The 24,378-nt window shown below is 45.6% G+C and overlaps 1 protein-coding gene across 1 annotated transcript in view; it reads left to right on the top strand.

The window, feature by feature from the left end:
- Window positions 1-24,378, top strand: part of chd7 (chromodomain helicase DNA binding protein 7) — an 84,324-nt gene that overhangs the window by 26,697 nt on the left and 33,249 nt on the right. The window contains exons 3-11 of the mRNA XM_084139855.1: window positions 8,674-9,140; window positions 16,678-16,825; window positions 17,947-18,078; window positions 18,257-18,322; window positions 19,337-19,392; window positions 21,403-21,517; window positions 22,150-22,233; window positions 22,455-22,592; window positions 22,748-22,869. Coding sequence (XP_083995981.1) covers window positions 8,674-9,140; window positions 16,678-16,825; window positions 17,947-18,078; window positions 18,257-18,322; window positions 19,337-19,392; window positions 21,403-21,517; window positions 22,150-22,233; window positions 22,455-22,592; window positions 22,748-22,869 — 1,328 coding nt within the window. The remainder of the gene's footprint in view (window positions 1-8,673; window positions 9,141-16,677; window positions 16,826-17,946; window positions 18,079-18,256; window positions 18,323-19,336; window positions 19,393-21,402; window positions 21,518-22,149; window positions 22,234-22,454; window positions 22,593-22,747; window positions 22,870-24,378) is intronic.

Here is a 24,378-nt window from a genome sequence, read left to right on the forward strand (position 1 = left end):
AAAAGACTGTCTTTTTATAGTTATCAAAATTCTCAACTTAATTGATTGAACAGTATAGCCTATCTTATTGGCACCAGAAGAGCGCATTGGCCATATCCCTGGTGAGTGTGCTTATTAACTCTATCAGTGTTGGGTCAGTGCCGCTTGAAAGTTCGTTTTTGGATAATTTCCTCCTCCAGATTAGAAAAATGTCATATTGTAGGCTATTTGTGTCTCCCCTTCTCGTAGGCCTATTATATGGATCAGACAATGTCGTTTTTATTGATCTGTTAGTCACTGGCAGCAGAGTAGGCTACCCTGTAATTTGTCATAATAAAAAATATTTTACTAATGTCTCAGTCATATAAAGTGTAGTAGAATTGCATGAAATGTGTTTGTAAAAGGCCATGAAACGTATCTGATATAGCCTAGGCCTACTCTATGCCACGACACGCTCAGCCATGCGTTGAAAGGTATTTTTTGCGATGATGCAGGGAATGCTTTATTATAAAGGTGCATTGTTATGGGAAAAATTGCTTCCCCAAACTTGAAATACGCTCCGCCAACACTCCAGAGTCCAATGATGCGAGCTTTACACCACTCCAGCCGACGCTTCGCATTGCGCATGGTGATCTTAGGCTTGTGTGCGGCTGCTCGGTCATGGAAACCCATTTCATGAAGCTCCTAACGAACAGTTCTTGTGCTGACGTTGCTTCTAGAGGCAGTTTGGAACTCGTTATTGAGTGTTGCAACTGAGGACAGATTTTTACGCGCTTCAGCACTCTGTGGTCCCATTCTGTGAGCTTGTGTGGTCTACCACTTCGCGGCTGAGCCGTTATTGCTCCTAGACGTTTCCACTTCACAATAACAGCACTTACAGTTTACCGGGGCAGCTCTAGCAGGGCAGAAATTTGATGAACTGACTTGTTTGAAAGGTGGCATCCTATGACGGTGCCATGTTGAAAGTCACTGAGCTCTTCAGTAAGGCCATTCTACAGCCAATGTTTGTCTATGGAGATTGCATGGCTGTGTGCTCGATTTTATACACCTGTCAGCAACGGGTGTGGCTGAAATAGCCAAATACACTAATTTGAAGGGGTGTCCACATACACTACCGTTCAAAAGTTTGGGGTCACTTAGAAATGTCATTGTTTCAGAAGAAAAATCATTTTTTGTCCATTAAAATAACATAAAATTGATCAGAAATACAGTGTAGACATTGTTAATGTTGTAAATGGCTATTGTAGCTGGAAACAGCTGATTTTTAATGGAATATCTACATAGGCGTACAGATGCCCATTATCAGCAACCATCAGTCCTGTGTTCCAATGGCATGTTGTGTTTGCTAATCCAAGTTTATCATTTTAAAAGGCTAATTGATCATTAGAAAACCCTTTTGCAATTATGTTAGCACAGCTGAAAACTGTTGTGCTGATTAAATAAGCAATACAACTGGCCTTCTTGAGACTAGTTGAGTATCTGGAGCATCAGCAATTGTGGGTTTGATTACAGGCTCAAAATGGCCAGAAACAAATAACTTTCTTCTCAAACTCGTCAGTCTATTCTTGTTCTGAGAAATGAAGGCTATTCCATGCGAGAAATTGCCAGCTTCATTAAATAGTACCTGCAAAATTTGATGTTGTTTTAATGGACAAAAAAAATGCTTTTCTTTCGAAAACAAGGACATTTCTAAGTGACCCCAAACTTTTGAACGGTAGTGTACATACTAGTATGTAACTTCAAAACACTCCTGGAGCGCACTAAGCAGGTTTCCGTAAGGTGGCTCTTCCCATTTCATTAGCAGGTCGCATTAATTCCTTCAAGATGACTGTACTACCTATGTTCTTGAACTTATTCCAAATGATTCCCATTTTTATCCAAAGTCGATGTTCAAACAACTGGACAGCTGCATTTCCAACTTCAATCCACGAATGAGGAAGGTATATCTAGAGAGACCTAAGCCCGCAGGCAGGCTGGACCGTCCCAGTTTTTTACACTACTACTGGTCAGCGAATACAGTGCATTCAGAAAGTATACAGACCTTTTCCCTTTTTCCACATTTTGTTACGTTAGTCTTATTATAAAATTGATTAAATAAAGACATTCTCATCAATCTACCCACAAAACCCCATAATGACAAAGCGCAAACAGTTTTTTGGTAATCAAAAATAAAAATAAATACCTTACGTAAGTATTCAGGCCCTTTGCTATGATACTTGAAATTGAGCTCAGGTGCATCCTGTTTCCATTGATCATCCTTGATGTTTCTACAACTTGATTGGAGTCGACCTGTGGTAAATTCATTTGATTGGACATGATTTGGAAAGGCACACACTTGTCTAAGTAAGGTCTCACCGTTGACAGTGCATGTCAGAGCAAAAACCAAGCCATGAGGTCGAATGAATTGTCCCTAGAGCTCCGAGACAGGATTGTGTCGAGGCACAGATCTGGGGAAGGGTACCAAAAAATGACTGCAGCATTGAAGGTCCCCAAAAACACAGTGGCCTCCATCATTCTTAAATGGAAGAAGTTTGGAACCACCGAGACTCTTCCTAGAGTTGGCCAAACTGAGCAATCGAGGGAGAAGGGCCTTGGTCAGGGAGGTGACCAAGAACCCGATGGTCACTCTGACAGAGCTTGAACTCTTTGGCCTGAATGCCAAGCGTCACATCTGGAGGAAACCTGGCACTATCCCTACGGTGAAGCATGGTGGTGGCAGCGTCATGCTGTGGGGATGTTTTTCAGCGGCAGGGACTGGGAGACTAGTCAGGATCGAGGGAAAGATGAACAGAGCAAAGTACAGAGAGATCCTTGATGAACCTGCTCCAAAGCGCTCAGACCTCAGACTGGGGTGAAGATTCACCTTCCATCAGGACAACGGCCCTAAACGCACAGCCAAGACAACGCAGGAGTGGCTTCGGGACAAGTCTCTGAATGTCCTTGAGTGGGCCAGCCAGAGCCCGGACTTCAACCCGATCGAACATCTCTGGAGAGACCTGAAAATAGCTGTGCAGCGACGCTCACCGTCCAACCTGACAGAGCTTGAGAGGATCTGCAGAGAGGAATGGGAGAAACTCCAAATAGAGTTGAGCCAAGCTTGTAGTGTCATACCCAAGAAGACTCGAGGCTGTAATCGCTTGCAAAGCTGCTGCAACAACGTATTGAGTAAAGAGTCTGAATACTTATGTAAATGTGCTATTTCAGGGTTTTTAAATAACCCGATGTCATCTCTGACTCTGGAAAAGGTTAGGTACACTGTGCTTGGGTCCCGACAACTTTGACTTAACCTGGCCCCCATTCATACAATACGTGGAGAGCCTGTCTTTTACATAGTGTAACTTGTATATTTTAGTAAGCAGTCATGTCTGATCTAGTGGCCATATATTGTGATATGGTTTTTATTTGTATTTTTCCCCATTGTTTTTGTTTCTATCATTGTCCATTTCTTTGTATTTAATTTACTTTTCTGTGATACCCTTGTATGATGCCTTGGAGGGGTGGGTGGAGGAATAAGGGGTTGGGATTGTTGTACTGTTTTTCTTTCTGTTCTCATATCTGAAAATCTATAAATAAAGTACATAAACAAATGGGTGTGACCGAACATGTGCTGGTGCCACCAACTGAAAAAGTTAGTGTAGAACCATGTTATGGGTAGCTAGTAGAGCAGGTGGCATCAACTTTTCCAACCGAACGACACAATGCCCGTTTTTTTTCCCATCAGGCAAGGAGGCAGCAGAACTCTGATTCATCATTTCCCCGTCTGCCAAAGCAATGATGTGGGAAACAATGGATTACCAAGCTACCTGGAATATTATGAATGTATCCGTCTGCCTTGTGCCTACAGAGCTGGAAAATATTGCTTTGCATTTTGGCGGTGCCGGCTATATGTATTTCATTATAAAATGCTTTACGAGGGCCATAAGCTGCACCTGCAAGTGTTGAAGGCTACAAGTATGGATGGCATTCTTCAGTAGCATTGCATCCATAATGATCCCATTCAGAGTATGGGCAAGTTTAAAAAGCCCATAGATTTTATGAGTAGATGCTAGCGAACTGGACACATTTGACGGAATTAATGTCTACAAATGTCTGCTGGAACTGGCACATGTTTATCACTTCAGCTCCCACTAGTCCATTTTGTTTTCAAGGGGATAAACTGAAAGATGAATTCAAGAGTACTTTTTAATAAGAAAAGGTGTCTTTGCAGATTCTCTGCCTTGTCAAATTCAGCTGTTGTAGGAATTCTGTACCTGGTTAGCTCATAGCTTTCTATTCATTCCTGGCTAAAGCATAGTGAATGTTATTCTTTTTGGTTGGCATCAACAAAGTCAAATTAAGTTAATGTTTTAAAGTCAGTTCCCTTATTCCTTGGGGCTGTTGGAACACCAACTTATCCTCCAATGATGGTAAGGCCCATTTTAGGATATTCAGCCCTGTCCCTCAAGTGCTCCAACTCAAAGACTCATAAGGTGCCCCACCCTCTCCAAAAACCACAACAAAAGGAAACAGCAGTTGATGGGTGTCTGGGGTCTTTTACACCCCTAGGCCACAGGCCTGCCATTTTGTTTTAGGAGTGTTGAATTGGCATCAGAGATGGGACGAATTTTCTATTCAGAAAAATTAATTGAACAACCAGCATTGTAAAGAAATCTCCTGAATTGTAATGAAACTGAACTTAACCATGATTGGCACAGGGCTATTGAAAGACAGGGGGTCCCAGGAGTTTCTAACCCTAGCCTGGGAGCAAAACAGGGTCTGCTAGTTGCAAGGAATTGACTAACCCCAGACGGTCAAGCCAATGGTTCTCGATCACCAGAGACTATACAGTTGACTAAACATCTTGCCTGTTATTTGTAATGCCATCGTTGTCCATATTTTATGCTTCCTTCAAGGAATACTGAATATGAAAAATGGAGGGCCATATTTGTAGCGTTGCAATGGCTTAGTTCACCCTGGAAGTGTTGTGGTGAAGGACCACAGCCACTCAGCAGCAGTGGCCGCCCTCTGCTCTGCTCCTTCAGGGAGTATTTAGCTCAGAGAGCGAGCACTTTGGCTGCCAGAATAACCGGCACGTCACTCTTCCCCCTCTGAGAGATGAAACCCAATACCGGCCGTATCGTATTCTGCGCTGCTGCTGTCACATTAGCGATGCAGTGAGTGCGTGCGTGCACCGGGCCCATTGTCATTCATGTGATTGATTATCGGGGAAGCTGGGCAAGAGGAGACATTTATCCGTTAAAGCAGCAGCCCAAGCCCTCCTCTCTCGCCTCTCTATTTCTATGGCCAGCCTGGCTTCTGCACACCTCTGTTTGGTGATGGGCGTGAATGCATTCTGTGACCTTGGTGATGTTTGGCATGCACCATGCACCCAATCTGTCTCTTCACTTGTTTACAGGAAATTTGCATTTGACTGCCGCGGTTGAGGTTCCTCAAAAAGTTTTTTGTCTTTGAGCGATCTGCAGGCATCCGAGATAAAACGAGCACGCTACAAACGGGACCTCATCTTTCATTCTTTTGAATTTCCTTCCTTTCTTTCTCTACTCCCTTTAGTGGAAATACTTGCACACACTCAAACTAGCTCAGACAAGGGATGTTTTTGAGACTCCTTCGGAGAGAGCTGTGGCATATTGCAGTAAATTTGCTTATGTCCATAAATGCACTCCCCCCATCCTTTTTTTTGAAGTATGGATATAATTTATTCGTGTCATAATGCCTTCGCCCCATCTGCTACTGGGACTGCGGGCAGCTGGAAGCCCCAAACAGCTGCCAACGTGTTTCCTGTCAGCCCAGCTCTACTGGGGATAGAGAGCAGGGGAGAGGAGAGCTAGCTCTGTCTCTACAAGAATAGAGCCTAGATTAGAATGATGAAGTCCCCCCTCTCTTTAGGAATAGAGGCTGGATTAGACCTAGCCCCTGACTCGCTATAGGAATAGAGGCTAGATTAGAACTAGCCCCTGACTCGCTATAGGAATAGAGGCTAGATTAGAACTAGCCCCTGACTCTTTAACAATAGAATTCAGATTAGAGCCAGCACAGTCTGGATAATTTGCATGTATTGTCTCTATAAGGCTAACTTGGAGATTTGCTCTTTCTCTATAGACCTATCGGTTTAGATTTAGTAAATTGTCTCCATGCTGAACTAAAGAATAAACCAAATTGTATTTGTCACATGGTTCTTAAACAACGGGCGTAAACTAACAGCGAAATGCTTTATTACGGGCCCTTCCCAAAATGCAGAGGAAATGATAGAAAAATAATAACACAAGGAAGAATTACACAATGAGTAACGATAACTTGACTATATACACAGGGTAGCAGTACCGAGTCGATGTGCTGGGGTATGAGGTAATTGAAGTAGATGTGTACATATAGGTAGGGATTAGTGCTGAGCGATTAACCAAAATGTGTTATTTTTGGGGGGTTTTAAACTAATTGACCAACGTCGGTTCAATTACACTGAACAAAAATATAAACGCAACATGTAAAGTGTTGGTTTCATGAGCTGAAATAAAAGATCCCAGAAATGATCCATACACACGAAAAGCTTATTTCGCTCAAATGTTGTGCACAAATTTGTTTACATCCCTGTTAGTGAGCAATTATCCTTTGCCAAGATAATCCATCCACCTGACAGGTGTGGCATATCAAGAAGCTGATTAAACAGCATGATCATTAGACAGGTGCACCTTGTGCTGGGGACAGTAAAAGGACACTCTAAAATGTGCAGTTTTGTCACAACACAATGCCACAGATGTCTCAAGTTTTGAGGGAGCACCCAATTGGCATGCTGACGACAGGAATGTCCACCAGAGCGGTTGCCAGATAAATGTTCATTTCTCTACCTTAAGCTGCCTCCAATGTCGTTTTAGAGAATTTGGCAGTATGTCCAACCGCCCTCACAACCACCGACCACGTGTATGGCGTCGAGCGATTTGCTGATGTCAACGTTGTGAACAGAGTGCCCCATGGTGGCAGTGCGATTATGGTATGGGCAGGCATAAGCTACGGACCACAAACACACTTGCATTTTATCAATGGCAATTTTAATGCACAGAGATACCATGACGAGATCCTGAGGCCCATTGTCGTGCAATTAATCTGCTGCCATCACCTCATGTTTCAGCATGATAATGCACGGCCCCATGTCGCAAGGACCGGTACACATTTCCTGGAAGCTGAAAATGTCCCAGTTCTTCCATAGCCTGCATACTCACCAGAAATGTCACCCATTGAGCATGTTTGGGATGCTCTGGCTCGACGTGTACAACAACGTGTTCCAGTTCCTGCCAATATCCAGCAACTTCGCACAGCCATTGAAGAGGAGTGGGACAACATTCCACAGGCCACAATCAACAGCCTGATTAACTCTATGCGAAGGAGATGTCGCACTGCATGAGGCAAATGGTGGTCACACCAGATACTGACTGGTTTTCTGATCCACCCCCCTACATTAAAAAAAATGTATATCTGTTACCAACAGATGCACATCTGTATTCCCAGTCATGTGAAATCCATTGATTAGGGCCTAGTGAATTAATTTTAATTGACTGATTTCCTTATATGAACTGTAATTCAGTAAAATCTTAAATTGTTGCGTTTTTATATTTTTGTTCAGTAGATTTGAAATTTGTTTTGTTCGTTTTTTTTCTTCTGTGAGCTCAATGTCGCACATTGCACAGTTTCTCTAGAGATAAATCAGATCCAGCCTGAACTGTGCGATGTAGTAGGGAGTTGTAGTTTCCAACAGGCCAATATTCTAGATAAAACGTGGTAATTAACTACAATGACCATAATCCATTGCACATCTACTTGTCCTGTCTGTTTCTTTTACGCATGCTACAGAAGAGAGAAGAATGCGCGATCGTGAGGGTATCGCGAGGAAACTCTACCTGAAAATACATGATCTATATGATTGTTGGTATTCAGCAGTCATAAAAGTATGCCTTACTTAGTCATATAAGTTTGCCTTATTTACTTTGAAGATCTACAAAATAGTGATTTTGTCAGACAGCATATGCAGCAGCTCTATAGAGATGAGATGAAGACTTGGAATGAAATAATAGTCATCAAATAAAACAAATGTAATAAACACTACTGAAATATTTTTAAAAGTATTTTATTTTTCTTCTTTCAATTTTTTTTGATTTATTTATAATAATAAAAAAAGTATATATATATATATATATATATATTTTTTTTTGTCATTTAGTAGACGCTCTTATCCAGAGCGACTTACAGGAAAGTAATGTAAATAAATGATGGTTAATAAATGATAAGGAGTAATGGGCAGTCACTAAGCATCATGGGACTTTTATTCATTGTTTTATTCTATTAGTGTTCAAGGATAGATAATAAATAGTAGCAGCAGCATATGTAATGAGTCAGAAGAGCTAGTACAAAAAGAAGTAGCTAGCTATTGGGTAACTATTTAACTAACTATTTAGCGGTCTTATGGCTTGGGGGTAGAAGCTTTAAGAAAAGTATCAAGCTAGCAATAGCCATGCTGGGATAGAGGGAAGGACTAGGGTGGGGAACGGTTGGGACAACTTGTGGAAGACATCTTTTGTTCAAATCTGAACAAAAACAGTTTAACCCTAAAGAGTTGTTATCTGATGAACTGCCTCAGTGTTGTTTTTGTTTCCACTGCTGCTGAAAATATTTACTCATTTATTATTCCTTCTCTTCTCCTGGCAGCATTCCCCGTCAGATCCATCATCTGAGACGACAGCTTCCGACAGGACATCCGCCTCAGGGGCGAACCTCCAGCCAGCCTACCGTGACCAGCAGCCCACGGACACAGAGCAGAAGCCAAAAAAGAAGAAGAAGAAGAAAGCCAAGGTGATTGAGGATGAGAAGGAAGGAGAGGGGGAGAAGAAGCAGAAAAAGAAGAAGAAAGGAGTTATAGAGGAAGGTGACGAGGAGAGGAAGCCGGAGGTCGGGGACCGCTGCGGGGTGGAGGTTGACCCTCTGACACGCGCCCTGGAGGATTCGCCGGCGGTGGAGAAGAAGAAGACCAAGAAGAAACCAAAGGAGAAGGAGCCCAAGGAGCCTAAAGAGCCCAAGCCGCCCAAGACTCCGAAAACGCCCAAGACCCCCAAAGAGCCCAAGGACAAGAAGGCCAAGAGCACCACCCCCAAGGCCAAGACGCCCAAGAAGCCCAGGTAGGTTACACCTGCATTACATAAATTAATGTAGGCTACATCACTCTAGTAGAGGCTTAACTATTAATACCAGCACTACATTAGCTAGGCTACATCTAGGCCCATACCTCTACATAAGCTGCTCTCTAACTACTGTTATTGAATGCCTTGCTGATTTGAGTCTGTGTGTGTTCAGGTCAGTATTTATGCTTTTAGTACTTAGTTGGATAAACCTTGCTCTTCAGTCACGTGACCAGTCAGTGGGAAACGCAGGTCATGACCCAGAGTTCGTGAACACCCAGGTGGACTGAGTGACGTCCAGGGTCTTGGCACATGTAGGCAGGGACACTGGTTGGTTATGTGATCATGCGGCTCAGTGAACTAGCTGTGCTGCTGGTGGAGTGGCCCTGGGTTTGTGAGTGTACACTGAATTGTGAAGCAGCCATCTATTGATGTTAACAGCAGCAGTAGTAGCACACCAAGTTGCTGCCAAACCAAGCTGTTGGTTGGCCTTTAGCATTTAGTCATGGCCTATATGAAACCACTGAAAATCTCCAGTCAACTTAACCTGTAAGTAGAAGTTGAGTGAACCTGAATGATTAATCTAGAACTTGAAATGGATGGAAACGCTCCATGTTACAGGGTCTGTCCACCTCAACGCCATATCTCACAGACAGTGTTGGTCTCTCTCTCTCTCTCTCTCTCGTCTCCTGTCTCTTGCTTCTGTCTCGGTCTATCACATGGCTTCAGGAGCCCTTAGCATGCTAAAGACCCTGCGTCTCGGTCTACCTCCTCTCTCTCTCTCTCCTCCCTTCTCTCCCCCTCGCTGAGTGGAAATGCAAAGCAGGTGGGCAGAGCCAGTGAGCGAGCCAGTGAGCGATCTGGCCTTTTCATTGTGGAGGTAGTAACATGAGCTGCCTGAGGAATGTGTCAGCAGAGCCCCCACCTCTCTCTCTGCTCTCTCTATCCCGCTGCCCTCATCCCCCTCCTCTCTTCCCCTACTCCGCAGTGCTGTCACTCCTCCTGCCGCTTGGCCCCTTTCATCCAGAGGAAGAGGGAGGGGCCAGAGCCGCCAGTCAGCCACGCATCTGCGGCCCAGCACCGGAGCAGGGGTCAGCAGAGGGGAGGTGTGTGTGTGTGAGAGGAAGCGAGAGGTGGGGGGAAGGAAAAAAAGATTCATGTGTGGCTGTGTGGTAGAGGGAAGTGAGTGTGTTTCTGTTTGTTTGCGCGCGCGTGTGTGTGTATGCGCCTAGAGGGGGAGGAGGTAATCTTGTGGCGTAAAATGGCCGCTAATGGTAATCAAGGCCATGCTGCCTCATTTAGCCACCAGGCCTGACTCTAGCACTGGAAGGAAGCCCTGCAAAAAGGCTAGGTAAATGAGCTCCAATCCATTGGGGCCAACTCCCTTCTCCACTAGTGTTGCATGGTATACGTCTGTACTCGATACTAGAACATGAAAAACTGTTTGGTACTAGAATTTCTGTTACCTTCGGTACTTCTTTCAATTTTTTATTTTTTATTTTACCTTTATTTAACTAGGCAAGTCAGTTAAGAACAAATTCTTATTTACAATGACGGCCTACACCGGCCAAACCCGGACGACGCTGGGTCAATTGTGCGCCGCCCTATGGGACTCCCAATCACGGGCCGGTTGTGATACAGCCTGGAATCGAACCAGGGGGTCTGTAGTGACGCCTCAAGCACTGAGATGCATTGCATTAGACCACTGCGCCACTCGGGAGCCCAAATGTGTCTCGCATCATAGACTCGATCCTCTCAATCCATATGTCTAGTAAGTTGTCAATCTTCTCAATGGGGTAGTAGTAAGCTAGCCAGGCTGCTTGCGCATGCAGCCGACACAGCGCAAGCCACTTTTGAGAAGCAAGCGAAAGGAGAGCGCAAATACCGACAGCATGGCTTCTTCTAACGAAAACATCATACCTCCGCCCACAGCTTGTTGACAAAACTGGCTCCAGAAGTGAACTATGGGAATACTTTGCTTACACCGCCGATGAGGGCAAGCCCACCGAAACAACTATGCAAAAGGTGTTACAAAGCAGTGCAGTGCAAAGGAGGTTTAGTTGCAAAAAAAATTACAAACAATTTTACACACATTTGCATTGTAACGTTATTCTACTAGCAACTAAATTCGAATAATTTGAGTGAAAATGACATGAACATATATTCAGTATGACTTTCATGTGAGCATTATAATATGATTACATCCCAAAAGTAATGTGAAATGCACTCATAACTTAGTCTAAATATATTGCTGTCATAGCTAAAGTTAGGCCTACTTCGTGTTTGTCTGGGCTTGCTACCATTAGCCAGCCTGCAGCCCTGGGCGGAGCATTGCACTCTGGGAGTTGAAATGCACTCTGGGAATCGTAGTGTGCCGTGTAAAATCCATTGTATTTCTATGGTGTCTAGACTATTGCAAAATAGAAGCTTCAGAAATGAACTTAAGTGTTTGTGTTGTTTTGGAACTAAACTGTTCATTTAATACATTAAATGATTTAGCTGTAATGAATAACGAATCTTAAGTGTAATGAATGTAAATTGACCCAATATTACGGCCATAGATGAGCAAATTAACCCTGACGTATCAAATTACATTTTAAAACAGTTTAGATGTAATTGTTCAATTATTCTCATATGGTTTGGTTTTGCATAAGGAAAATGTAAGATTCTTCTTATTTAATATGGCATTTTTTTTGTTGAAAGAAATTGAATATAAAATAGAAATGTTATATTTGTTATTTTAGTTATACCAGTTATCAACATATTGTTCAATGTAAAAAAATTAAAATAAAGCCCAGTGGTTATTCTGTGACTAGCTAATACACTTTGTTTCTTTTGCCGTGGTTTCGTTATCGAGTATCGTTTTGGTATTGAGTATCGTTTCAAATAAAATAAAATGTTATTTGTCACGTGCCGACTATAACAGGTGTAGACCTTACCGTGAAATGCTTACTTACAATCCCTTAACCAACAATGCAGTTTTAAGAAAATTAAGTGTTAAGTAAAAAATAAATAGCAAAATAATTAAAGAGCAGCAGTAAAATAACAATAGCGAGACTATATACAGGGGGTACCGGTACAGAGTCAGTGTGCGGGGGCACAGGTTAGTTGAGGTAATATGTACATGTGTTATTCATTAACGAGTATTGTGATACTAAACCTGGTATCGGTATCAAAGCCAAATTCTGGTATCGTGAGAGCACTATTCTTCATAACCTTCCTCCATTTTGTGATGGCTAGGCCAATGGGTTAATTTAGCATGATAATGGTGGCAGCTCATTCACTCAACCTCCATCCTGTAATGGTGGACTTAACATTCTCCCAATCTTCAGGCAGAAGTTTTCTACTCCAAGTCCAGATTGGAGATCAGACGTCCTCCAACCCAACCCTGGCCTCAACCATGAGGTGGGAAAAATGGAACTGATCCTAGAACTTGGTCTTGGCCAATGGCCATGTCATCTGCTCCCTGAGTACACAGAGAGGGAACCTCCGTGTCTGAATTTCTCAGTGGTCTAAAGTGGCTTTCTCCGCCCGTCACCTTTCCTTACACTTTGGGTTTTAGAAAAACACCCTAAAAATCCTATATGAATTGATACACTGGTCAGGTCAAAGTACCTTCCATGATGGCATAGGTGAAAGCAATATGGTGGAAGCCATATCTGAATAAGTCGTGAGTACAGCTGAAATGGAGCAGACCTCTCCTTTGCACTGTGTAGAGATACTCTGTTTGGCTCAACTCCATGTGCTCATAATTTTATCTGTCCCCTGCTTGCCTAGCCAGCGTCACTGACATGGATGGAGTGGGAGGCTTCAGGAGAGAGAGAGCCAGTGGCTAGCAGGTAGAAGGCTGTCTTTTGACCTTGTGGTTGTGTGCTCGGTCATCCTGGGAGAAGGCTGAGCTATTAATAGCTACACCCTCTCCTGCATCGTTGCTCCTCTCGCTGCCACACCCGTGTGTGTGCGGTGTGGTGTGTGTGTGTGTATGCTGGCAGATTTGTTTGCTGTACACACAGCCGTCAGGAAGAGGGAAGCACACATGCAGCACCTCACATTGAGTGTGTTTGTGGCTCTCCCTTAATGCAAACACAGACTGTTAACCCTTGAAACGTGTGATACCACAACGTCTCCTTCATACTGAATTGACAGAAGGGCCTTCCTCAATCTACACACACCAGACCATTTATCTTCATCTGTTGCCTACTCACATTGAGGCACCTACCCTCCCGAGCCAGTCACGTGACTGAGAAAACCTTCCCTTATTAATGTCTCCATAGAGTTATTGCAGGCGCTCTGCTGAAGCTGTGTGTATACTCCTGTGTGCATTCATTGGCCTTTGCAAGTATGCTAAAGCTGTGTGGTGTGTGTGTGGTGTGTGTGTGTGCGCCCGGGGAGAAAGTGTCAGGGGGTCCAGCTGTGTATGACTCATCTCACCAGCGGACAGCAGGTGTCCTATAACTCTCCCTCCTCCGACCTTCTCCTCCCTCTATTCCCTCTCCTCCTCCCGTCTCCTTGCTGTCAGCATGGACCATCACACACACACACACTGAGCAAAGTCACACACACACACCACTGCTGGAGGACCACATGCCTAAATGCCATTCAGTACACCCCAGAGACCAGATTCCAGATTCATTTCAGCAGTGCAGTTGAACAAATCCTGCTTGTTAATGCAGTTACAGCACCATCATGGCCGAATGGTATTTTGGTACTACACACTAGTGCCACACCATCTTATGAAACGTCATGCCCTTGTGCTGTATCTATAACAGCGTTGGTTAGCGGCATTAGCCCTCTGTGTTGCTGTCTCCACTACCTCCCTCCCTCCCCTGGGTGCATACACACACAGCCCCATAGTCTTGCCTTGAACCCTGCCCACAATACCTTGTGACTGGATAATGAGATGGAGGAGTAGAAGAGACTGATGGTGGAGGAGATGGGGAGAGTGAAGGAGGAGATGGGGAGAGTGAAGGAGGAGATGGGGAGAGTGAAGGAGGAGATGGGGAGAGTGAAGGAGGAGATGATTGGGGAGAGTGAAGGATTGGAGACTTGATAGAGGAGTATAAAAACAGGCAGGAGAAGAGAGATTGAGAGGCTGACCAAAGAGATGGAGAAGGAAAGAGGGGAGGAAGAAGGGGGAAATTGAGATTAAGCTGAGAGAGAATGAGAGAAGGGATGATGAAACTGATCAATAAGATAGAACGGTATAATGAGAGAGGAAGAGAGCGATTAAGTCTCTGAGGGAGAATGATGGACATTGGAGCAGCTGACCAAGAAGAATGAGGAGAGGAGAATGGATGGAGACAAAAAGAGCAGGTCTGTGGTTGATTGGGAGGGGGAAAGAGATGGGGAAGCTTATGGGCAATTCAACAGTTACAGAAGTATGAGAATCAGGTTTTTCACTTTAAAATGTAGTTTAACCAACCATACAACTCTATGCACAAGGACTACTTTAACAATTTACACAGTGCAGATGCAAAATTTGGTAACAGAATAAAGATTTTGTATCTACACTGTTCTTCAAGTAAATGTGTTTTTGCCAGCTTTTCTGTGTAAATTGTTAAAACTAGTCCTTGTACATTGTTAAAACTAGTCCTTGTACATAGTTTGTTAAACTTTGAAGTCAATGGATTTTGTTTGGCACACTTTTATTCAAGATAAAAGTTGAGTCTCAGCGTAATTGCCCTTATTTAACCAAGACGAGAAAGGGGGAGAAGCAAGAGAAAAGAGTAGAGGAGGAGGAGAGGCCATAGAGGAGGAGGAGAGGCCATAGAGGAGGAGGAGGAGGAGGAGAGGCCATAGAGGAGGAGGAGAGGCCATAGAGGAGGAGGAGGAGGAGGAGGAGGAGAGGCCATAGAGGAGGAGGAGGAGGAGGAGGAGGAGGAGAGGCCATAGAGGAGGAGGAGAGGCCATAGAGGAGGAGGAGAGGCCATAGAGGAGGAGGAGGAGGATAGGCCATAGAGGAGGAGGAGAGGCCATAGAGGAGGAGGAGAGGCCATAGAGGAGGAGGAGTTGGAGGAGAGGACATAGAGGAGAAGGAGGAGGAGAGGCCATGGAGGAGGAGGAGGAGGAGAGGCCATAGAGGAGAAGGAGGAGGAGAGGCCATAGAGGAGGAGAGGCCATAGAGGAGGAGAGGCCATAGAGGAGGAGGAGGAGGAGAGGCCATAGAGGAGGAGGAGGAGGAGAGGCCATGGAGGAGGAGAGGCCATAGAGAAAGAGGAGTAGGAGGAGAGGCCATAGAGAAAGAGGAGGAGGAGGAGAGGCCATAGAGGAGGAGGAGAGGCCATAGAGGAGGAGGAGAGGCCATGGAGGAGGAGGAGGAGGAGAGGCCATGGAGGAGGAGGAGGAGGAGGAGAGGCCATAGAGAAAGAGGAGGAGGAGGAGAGGCCATAGAGAAAGAGGAGGAGGAGGAGAGGCCATAGAGAAAGAGGAGGAGGAGGAGAGGCCATAGAGGAGGAGGAGAGGCCATAGAGAAAGAGGAGGAGGAGGAGGAGAGGCCATAGAGAAAGAGGAGGAGGAGGAGAGGGGGAAAAAGAGGGACAGAGAAAGCAAGGAGAAGCCATAGAGGAGAAAGAGAGGAGCCATAGAGGAGAGACGCGATAGCGGGAGAGAAGAAAAGGAGAAGAGCGAGGGAGTCTGACTGAGTAGAGCAGATGGCTCCAGCCGGTGGCGTCCAGCCAGAGGAACAGGTGCGGGTCATGTGATCGCCGGTTACCAGGGCGATGTGATTGCTCTTGGCGTGCAAATGAAAGGAGAGGGGGGCCCTAGAGTAGAGAGAGAAGGCGAGAGGGGGGTAGACTGCCCACCCCCTGGGCTTTGTGTAATCTGTGGCAGCCGCGGAGCTCTGGGTGTGGGTGTGGGTGTGTGGGTACATACACACACAGTGGAAAGAGAGGAGACAACACTCCTTCCCTCTCTTCCCTTTCATGTTTTAACCCTCCGTCCTCAAGGAAAGGACCTCAAACTGTTAAGTCAAAACATGGTCTCTCCAAGATGGTTACTTACTAGAAATCCCAGATGACATCCATCTTCTTGTGTATCGAACATCAACTTTGAAACCACAGGTTAATCTGCTGAATTCTCCTGTTGTGTACGGGTGATTGTTGATTGTTCCAACAGTCATGAAAATGGTCTCCACTGGTGTCTACAGAAGGTTCTCATGCTATGGAAAAAGCCTTTATATTGGGAGCAGATTATGATAAGAGGTTGTCCCTCATGGTGTGAAGGTAATTATACTTTAGGCATTGTTGACTTTAGAATATCAGACACACAGACAACCAAAAGCTGACTGCAATATCTGTTTATGTGCAATACAAGATGGTGATGATAGGAGATGGTGTTCAGACTCACTCATCCTTCTCTTCTCTCACCCCCGCCCCTCTTTATTATCCGTCTTCTCTAATAATCATCTCTTTATTTAATATTTCTCCTTCCCCTCTATCGCTCTTTCATCCCTCCTTCCCCTCCTCTCTATCGCTCTCTTTCATCCTTCTCCTCATCCCTCTTTCTTCATCCCTCCTTCCTCTCTTTCCTCCCCCAGCAGCAGCACTAAGAAGGTGGAGGCAGCAGAGGACAGTGGCAGCAGTGTGAACAAGGAGACCAAGAGGAAGAGGGAGCCCTCGGTCAACTCCGATGTGGAGAAGTCACCCACACCACCCTCCGATGAGGAGGACGACGACGGTGTCCAGGTACACACACACACACACACACACAGTAACATTAGTGGCACACACACAATAAAGTCAGTTCATACAGAGTAACATCAGTGGTATAGTACATAGACAAACACACTCTTTCCAACAATGTAAACCCTCTCAGAAGCCACCCAATAAGCCCCCATGTTAATTTATTGACTTAAATCTGGTCTTAATATGGATTTAATAATACAGCCATACGGATGATGGCTGAACTAAAGAGCCAGGTTAAGTCTTAAGTATGCATCCCAAATGGCACCCTATTTCCTAGATGGGCGTTCAGCCACGGGCCTGGTGTTAAGTAATGGACTTTTCATCCGGTCCCGGTATTTTCCAGGAGTGAATTCAATAAAAATATCTTAATGCTAGATTCACTCACTCACTCAAACAAACACACACTCCCCCGCTCTGAGCCAGGCATATGGGAGCTGTTAGCAGCAAATTACTTCACCAACCCAAACATCCAGGTGACCCAGCCATCTGACACTGAGGCATTGTCCAATTTCCACCACTCTTAAACAGTAGGCACGGCCTGACAGATGTAATACCATAATTGCAGCTGACACTATTTAGACCTTTAGGAGAGAGGCAGACGACTGCCTGCCCTGCGCTAGAGCATGGATGTGTGGCTGGGTCCCTAGGTTCGACTGGGCTGTGGATTGTGGAAGTTGGAGATTAGTTTTTTCCTGATTGATCATATCCGCATTAGTGTGTTTACATTTGTATCTTACCAGGTTTCCACCCTGGTTTTATTTGCCAATCACATTTCTATTCTAAGTCATGCTTAGGATGAACTTTTCTGTTATGGTTATTCTGTTTTGTGGATTGTTGCCCTAGCATGGTACTGTGAAGTACAAATGTTCACTTCTCACCTTCCACTATCCCTTATCCTTCTCTCTTCCCCTTCTCTCTCTCTTCCCCTTCTCTCTCTCTTCCCCTTCTCTCTCTCTTCCCCTTCTCTCTCTCTCTCTCTCTCGCTCTCTCGCTCTCTCGCTCTCTCGCTCTCTCTCTCTCTCTCTCTCTCTCTCTCTCTCTCTCTCTCTCTCTCTCTCTCTCTCTCTCTCTCTCTCGCTCTCTCGCTCTCTCGCTCTCTCGCTCTCTCGCTCTCTCTCTAGAAGCGTCGCTCCAGTCGTCAGGTGAAGAGGAAGCGCTACACAGAGGAACTGGAGTTCAGGATCTCGGATGAGGACAATGATGGAGACGACTCCCCCGCTCCCAAGTCCCCCTCCAACAACTCTGAACAGCAGGTCAGCACCCACAGAGAGAGAGAGAGCCCTGGTGTGTGCGTGCCAGAGAGAAAGAGCTTGTCCGTGTCAGACTGAGAGCGAAAGTGTCTGATTTTTTTGGGGGGTGTGGGACTAGATTTGTGCTCCCTGCTCTTCATTACTTATGACTGCTAATGTTGTTCCATCTGTGTGACTGTAGGAGGTGGTGGAGACAGAGGGGCCTGTGGTGGAGAAGATCATGGCCATGCGCTTGGGGAAGAAAGAGGTGAGGCGCGTACACACACACACTGACAGCTGCGTCGCTGGAGAGAAAATGGGTACCAGCACCCCTGCCCTGGCGTCATCTTATTAACCGCTGCTCAACCAGCTCTAAACTGATTCTACACACACACATCCTTCCTCCTAGACAGCCGCTTCTTAGACCAGTCTAGCAATGGTCTGGAAAGAAGCCGGTGAGACAGAGTTGCGCGGACTTGGGTCTCGTGACTTTTGGGCTGGAGTAGGATTGGATTAGACCAGACCTTCGCAGCAGGGGAGTTGACATGAGACTTGAGTCTGTTTTACTTAAAAGTCCAGATACTTCATTGTGAAAGGAATGAGAACAGTCTAGCGCTTTGTGTTCCCCCAAGACCGGCTGCTTTTGTATGGTACATTACACTCCAGACTGTGTGTGTGTGTGTGAGAGAGTTGTGTGTGTCTGTCTGTCTTCAGGGTGTGTGTTTCTTCATTCCCTTTCAAAAGCTGCTCCAAAACAAAGCTCGGTTCACCTCTGCCAAAAACAATACGAACACTCGTGCAGGCTGGCTGGCGGCTGGGACTCGAACTAAGGCAGCTGCGAATGGGTTACCCCCCCCACCTCACACGCACGCACACACTCTGCCCGAGGAAATGCTAGTTTGGCGTCTGTCGTAGCGCTGTGGTTTTGGCAGGAAGCCAGGCCTCGGGTCAGCTCTCTGTGAATGGAACCGTGTGTGCGCGCACGTGAGTGTAGTGCGGCTGTGTGTGCGTAGAAGTGATTCATGAGTCATCCCCAGCAGTGCAGAGTGGAGATGGTTGGTCTTTAATGGGGGGTGGGGGGCAGGGCTATTGTCAGTTTGTCAGAGAACTCTGTACCAAGAGATATTTGTTAGACGTTATGGTGGCCTGGATTTTTTATTTATTTTTTATTTGCTCATGCTCAAGGACAAACTTTGCATCTTATCCCAAAACTCACACTCCTATCTCCCAACTGTAATCCACAACAACTGACACAAATATTTACGTCTTTGTTTTTTCACAGATGGAATCGGGGGAGGAAATGGAAGTGGAAGAATTCTATGTGAAGTTCAAGAGCTTGTGAGTAACCAATGTACCGACACACTACAATACAGTGGCCATAGTTCACCATGTCATTTGATTACCTCAAGTTTTCAGGGAGAAATGGTGGATAAATGGCGTTGTAATACAACGTGAAATCTAATACACGCTCTGTAAACCACAGGACTACTGTTTGTATTAAGATCATTATATAATGCTATAATTCTCTAGATTAGCGCATCAATCAATCAATCAATCAATTTTATTTTATATAGCCCTTCTTACATCAGCTAATATCTCGAAGTGCTGTACAGAAACCCAGCCTAAAACCCCAAACAGCTAGTAATGCAGGTGTAGAAGCACGGTGGCTAGGAAAAACTCCCTAGAAAGGCAAAACCTAGGAAGAAACCTAGAGAGGAACCAGGCTATGAGGGGTGGCCAGTCCTCTTCTGGCTGTGCCGGGTGGAGATTATAACAGAACCATGCCAAGATGTTCAAAAATGTTCATAAGTGACAAGCATGGTCAAATAATAATCAGGAATAAATCTCAGTTGGCTTTTCATAGCCGATCATTAGAGTTTAAAACAGCAGGTCTGGGACAGGTAGGGGTTCCATAACCGCAGGCAGAACAGTTTAAACTGGAATAGCAGCAAGGCCAGGCGGACTGGGGACAGCAAGGAGTCACCACGGCCGGTAGTCCCGACGTATGGTCCTAGGGCTCAGGTCTCTCAGTTGGCTTTTCATAGCCGATCATTTAGAGTTGAAAACAGCAGGTCTGGGACAGGTAGGGGTTTCGTAGCCGCAGGCAGAACAGTTGAAACTGGAATAGCAGCAAGGCCAGGCGGACTGGGGACAGCAAGGTGTCATCATGCCCGGTAGTCCTGACGTATGGTCCTAGGGCTCAGGTTCTCAGAGAGAAAGAGAGAACGAGAGAATTAGAGAGAGCATACTTAAATTCACACAGGACACTGGATAAGACAGGAGAAGTACTCCAGGTATAACCAACTAACCCCAGCCCCCCGACACATAAACTACTGCAGCATAAATACTGGAGGCTGAGACAGGAGCGGTCCGGAGACACTGTGGCCCCATCCGAAGAAACCCCCGGACAGGGCCAAACAGGAAGGATATAACCCCACCCACTCCGCCAAAGCACAGCCCCCGCACCACTAGAGGGATATCCCCAACCACCAACTTACAATCCTGAGACAAGGCCGAGTATAGCCCACAGAGGTCTCCACCACAGCACAAACCAAGGGGGGGGCGCCAACCCAGACAGGAAGATCACGTCAGTAACTCAACCCACTCAAGTGACGCACCCCTCCCAGGGACGGCATGAAAGAGCACCAGCAAGCCAGTGACTCAGCCCCTGCAACAGGGTTAGAGGCAGAGAACCCCAGTGGAGAGGGGAACCGGCCTGGCAGAGACAGCAAGGGCTGTTCGTTGCTCCAGCCTTTCCGTTCACCTTCACACTCCTGGGCCAGACTACACTCAATCATATGACCTACTGAAGAGATAAGTCTTCAGTAAAGACTTAAAGGTTGAGACCGAGTCTGCGTCTCTCACATGGGTAGGCAGACTGTTCCATAAAAATGGAGATCTATAGGAGAAAGCCCTGCCTCCCGCTGTTTGCTTAGAAATTCTAGGGACAATTAGGAGGCCTGCGTCTTGTGACCGTAGCGTACGTATTGGTATGTACGGCAGGACCAACTCGGAAAGATAGGTAGGAGCAAGCCCATGTAACGCTTTATAGGTTAACAGTAAAACCTTGAAATCAGCCCTTGCCTTAACAGGAAGCCAGTGTAGGGAAGCTAGCACTGGAGTAATATGATCAAATTTCTTGGTTCTAGTCAGGATTCTAGCAGCCGTATTTAGCACTAACTGAAGTTTATTTAGTGCTTTATCCGGGTAGCCGCATGTTTGGTAGTGTGTGTTATTGGTATATGGTGTGTACGTCATGACGTGTCTGTTATGGTGTTTGTCATGGTTTGTTATGGTGTGAATTAAATGTGTGTGTAACGCGTTGTGTTCCCCTCTCTCTCTGTGTAGCTCCTACCTGCACTGTCGCTGGGCAGATCTGGAGGAGCTGGAGAAGGACAAAAGGATCCACCAGAAAGTCAAACGGTTCAGGGCCAAACAGGCCCTCGCCACGTTTGTGACGGAGGTCAGTCCCGCACCTTTATCTTCCCCAGTGTTTGGCTGCCATTTTGTGTCAGTTTTGACACACATTGTAGAATATGTTTCTTTCCCTTCCTCTAATAGATTAATTTGTGTATTAAAAATAATGACTAAAGGATTTCACCCCAAATACAGTAGATATGTGTATACGATATTCGAATTATCATGTAGTGTCAACCCACTAACAGAGGGGGTACTAAACATTCAAGGGTAAAGGAGGAGGCGGGAACTGTTTAAGAAAGCCACCTAAAGGTGGGAGGAGCATAGTGCCTTTGTTTGTCAAGAAGTATAAAAACAGAATGTATGTGTTTTTAGCGGGAGAGCTCTCTCCATGAATAAAAATACAGATAAGACTTGTGAGTTGTGGACCTTGAATCATTGATGATTAAAACCAGAGCCTTACAACCTCTGGTAATGATTCAAGCTTAGGTTGAATTAGAGATAGAAATTCACTTGACATCCTCCCACTTTCTACTTCAGAGGATTCAATAACATAACGTTATATTTGGTTGGGTGAATCTTACGGACTCTCTCTACCCTTCACTCTTCCTGCTATTTGCATCTGCCATTAGAATGGTCAGAAGCTAACCTCTTTCTTTCCCTCCCTCCCTCCTGCAGATGGATGACGAGCCTTTCAACCCGGACTATGTTGAGGTGGACCGGGTCCTGGACGTGTCAGAGAGCACGGATGAGAACGGAGTGGTTTGTTCCTTCTCTCTGTTTCTTTTCTACCTGTTCTATATGGCCTTTAAATGGCCTCCAAAGATGGAATAGGTTTGGTTATGTCCTTGACTTATCCTTCTTTTGACGTTCATTGGCTGAACATTCCTTTTAAGTTCAGACCAAACGTTGGTTGCCCTTTCCTTTCATCTTGGAGTCACAGAAAGACACTAACCCCCTCTCTGCCTCCCCTCTTTCCCCAGCCTGTGAACCTGTACCTGGTGAAGTGGTGCTCCCTGCCCTATGAGGACAGCACGTGGGAGCTGAAGGCCGACATCGACCAGGCCAAGATCGAGGAGTACGAGGCCGTGGTGGCCCGCGAGCCCAAGACCAAGCGGGTTGTGAGTATAAAAACCTCCACTCACTCACACTCTACAGACTCTCCTGCTGCCTTTTTCTTAGATTTTATGGCCCCCGCCCTTTAACTCGGAGCCAGCAAGGCCACGCTCCTGCAGTCGCACGGAAACCACTAACGGCAGGCTTTTATTTGAAACAGGAGCGACCTCCCACCGACGACTGGCAGAAATCCGAGAGTTCCAGGGATTATAAAAACGACAACGCACTCAGGGAATACCAGCTGGAGGGAGTGAACTGGCTGCTCTTCAACTGGTACAATACGTAAGGAGAAGTACTATAACTTACTCTCTCTCTCTGTGTGTGTGTGTGTGTGTGTGTGTGTGTGTGTGTGTGTGTGTGTGTGCTAAGCTGTATGATGTGTCTGTGTGACCCACTATCATACAACATGTTTATTATTTAACGGTTATATAGTATAATATACATGATATCGAACAACTACTCCAAAATGTGATAAAAACCCACAAATACTCAATAACATACTTTTATATATATATATAGTGGATTCGGCTATTTCAGCGGGATCGCCTAGTGCTGAAGCGCGTAGCGCGTAAAAATCGTCTGTCCTTGGTTACAACACTCACTACCTAGTTCCAAACTGCCTCTGGAAGCAACGTCAGCACAATAACTGTTCGTCTGGAGCTTCATGAAATGGGTTTCCATGGCTGAGAAGCCGCACACAAGCCTAAGATCACCATGCACAATGCCAAGCGTCAGCTGGAGTGGTGTAAAGCTCGCCGCCATTGGACTCTGGAGCAGTGGACACACGTTCTCTGGAATGACAAATCACGCTTCACCATCTGGTAGTCTGATGGATGAATCTGGGTTTGGCAGATGCCAGGAGAATGCTACCTGCCCCAATGCATAGTGCCAACTGTAAAGTTTAGTGGATGAGGAATAATGGTCTGGGGCGGTTTTTTATAGTTCGGACTAGGCCCCTTAGTTCCAGTGAAGGGAAATCTTAACACTACAGCATACAATGACATTCTAGGCGATTCTGTGCTTCCAACTTTGTGGCAACAGTTGGGGGAAGGCCCTTTCCTATTTCAGCATGACAATGCTCCCGTGCACAAAGCGAGGTCCATACAGAAATGGTTTGTAGAGATCGGTGTGGAAGAACTTGCCTGGCCTGCACAGAGCCCTGACCTCAACCCCATTGAACACCTTTGGGATGAATTAGAACACTGCCTGCGAGCCAGGCCTAATCGCCCAACATCATTGCCCGACCTCACTAATGCTCTTGTGGCTGAATGTAAGCAAGTCCCTGCAGCAATGTTCCAACATCTAGTGGAAAGCCTTCCCAGAAGAGTGGAGGCTGTTGTAGCAGCAAATGGCCATGATTTTGGAATGACATATTCGACAAGCAGGTGTCCACATACTTTTGGTCATGTAGTGTATATGCTATGTTTATCCAACACATTCGCATGGATAATACTTAAACATGTCACCCAACATGCGTGAATACAATCAACACATCCATTCCCCGAAGGGTGTCCTCCAACCCATGTGTTATAGGGACGTGTGTACCCATGCTGTGCTTTTCTCACACTAATCATTAATGTGCGATCTACCGCTGCTGCACACGACACACTACTGCACGCACACACACCCCGTCCGTCCGTCCGTCCATCCCCCCCATCACCAATGTAACCTGCCTACCCCAATATATCAGTATAACACTATAGAAAAGCTTCCACACACACACACTACTTCTTAATTTGAATGTCATCGATCTGCCCTAACTGGGTTAGCTTAACTGTTCATTAGATTACT

Source organism: Coregonus lavaretus (assembly GCF_964263955.1).
Source record: "Coregonus lavaretus genome assembly, chromosome: 23".
Lineage (NCBI taxonomy): Eukaryota > Metazoa > Chordata > Actinopteri > Salmoniformes > Salmonidae > Coregonus > Coregonus lavaretus.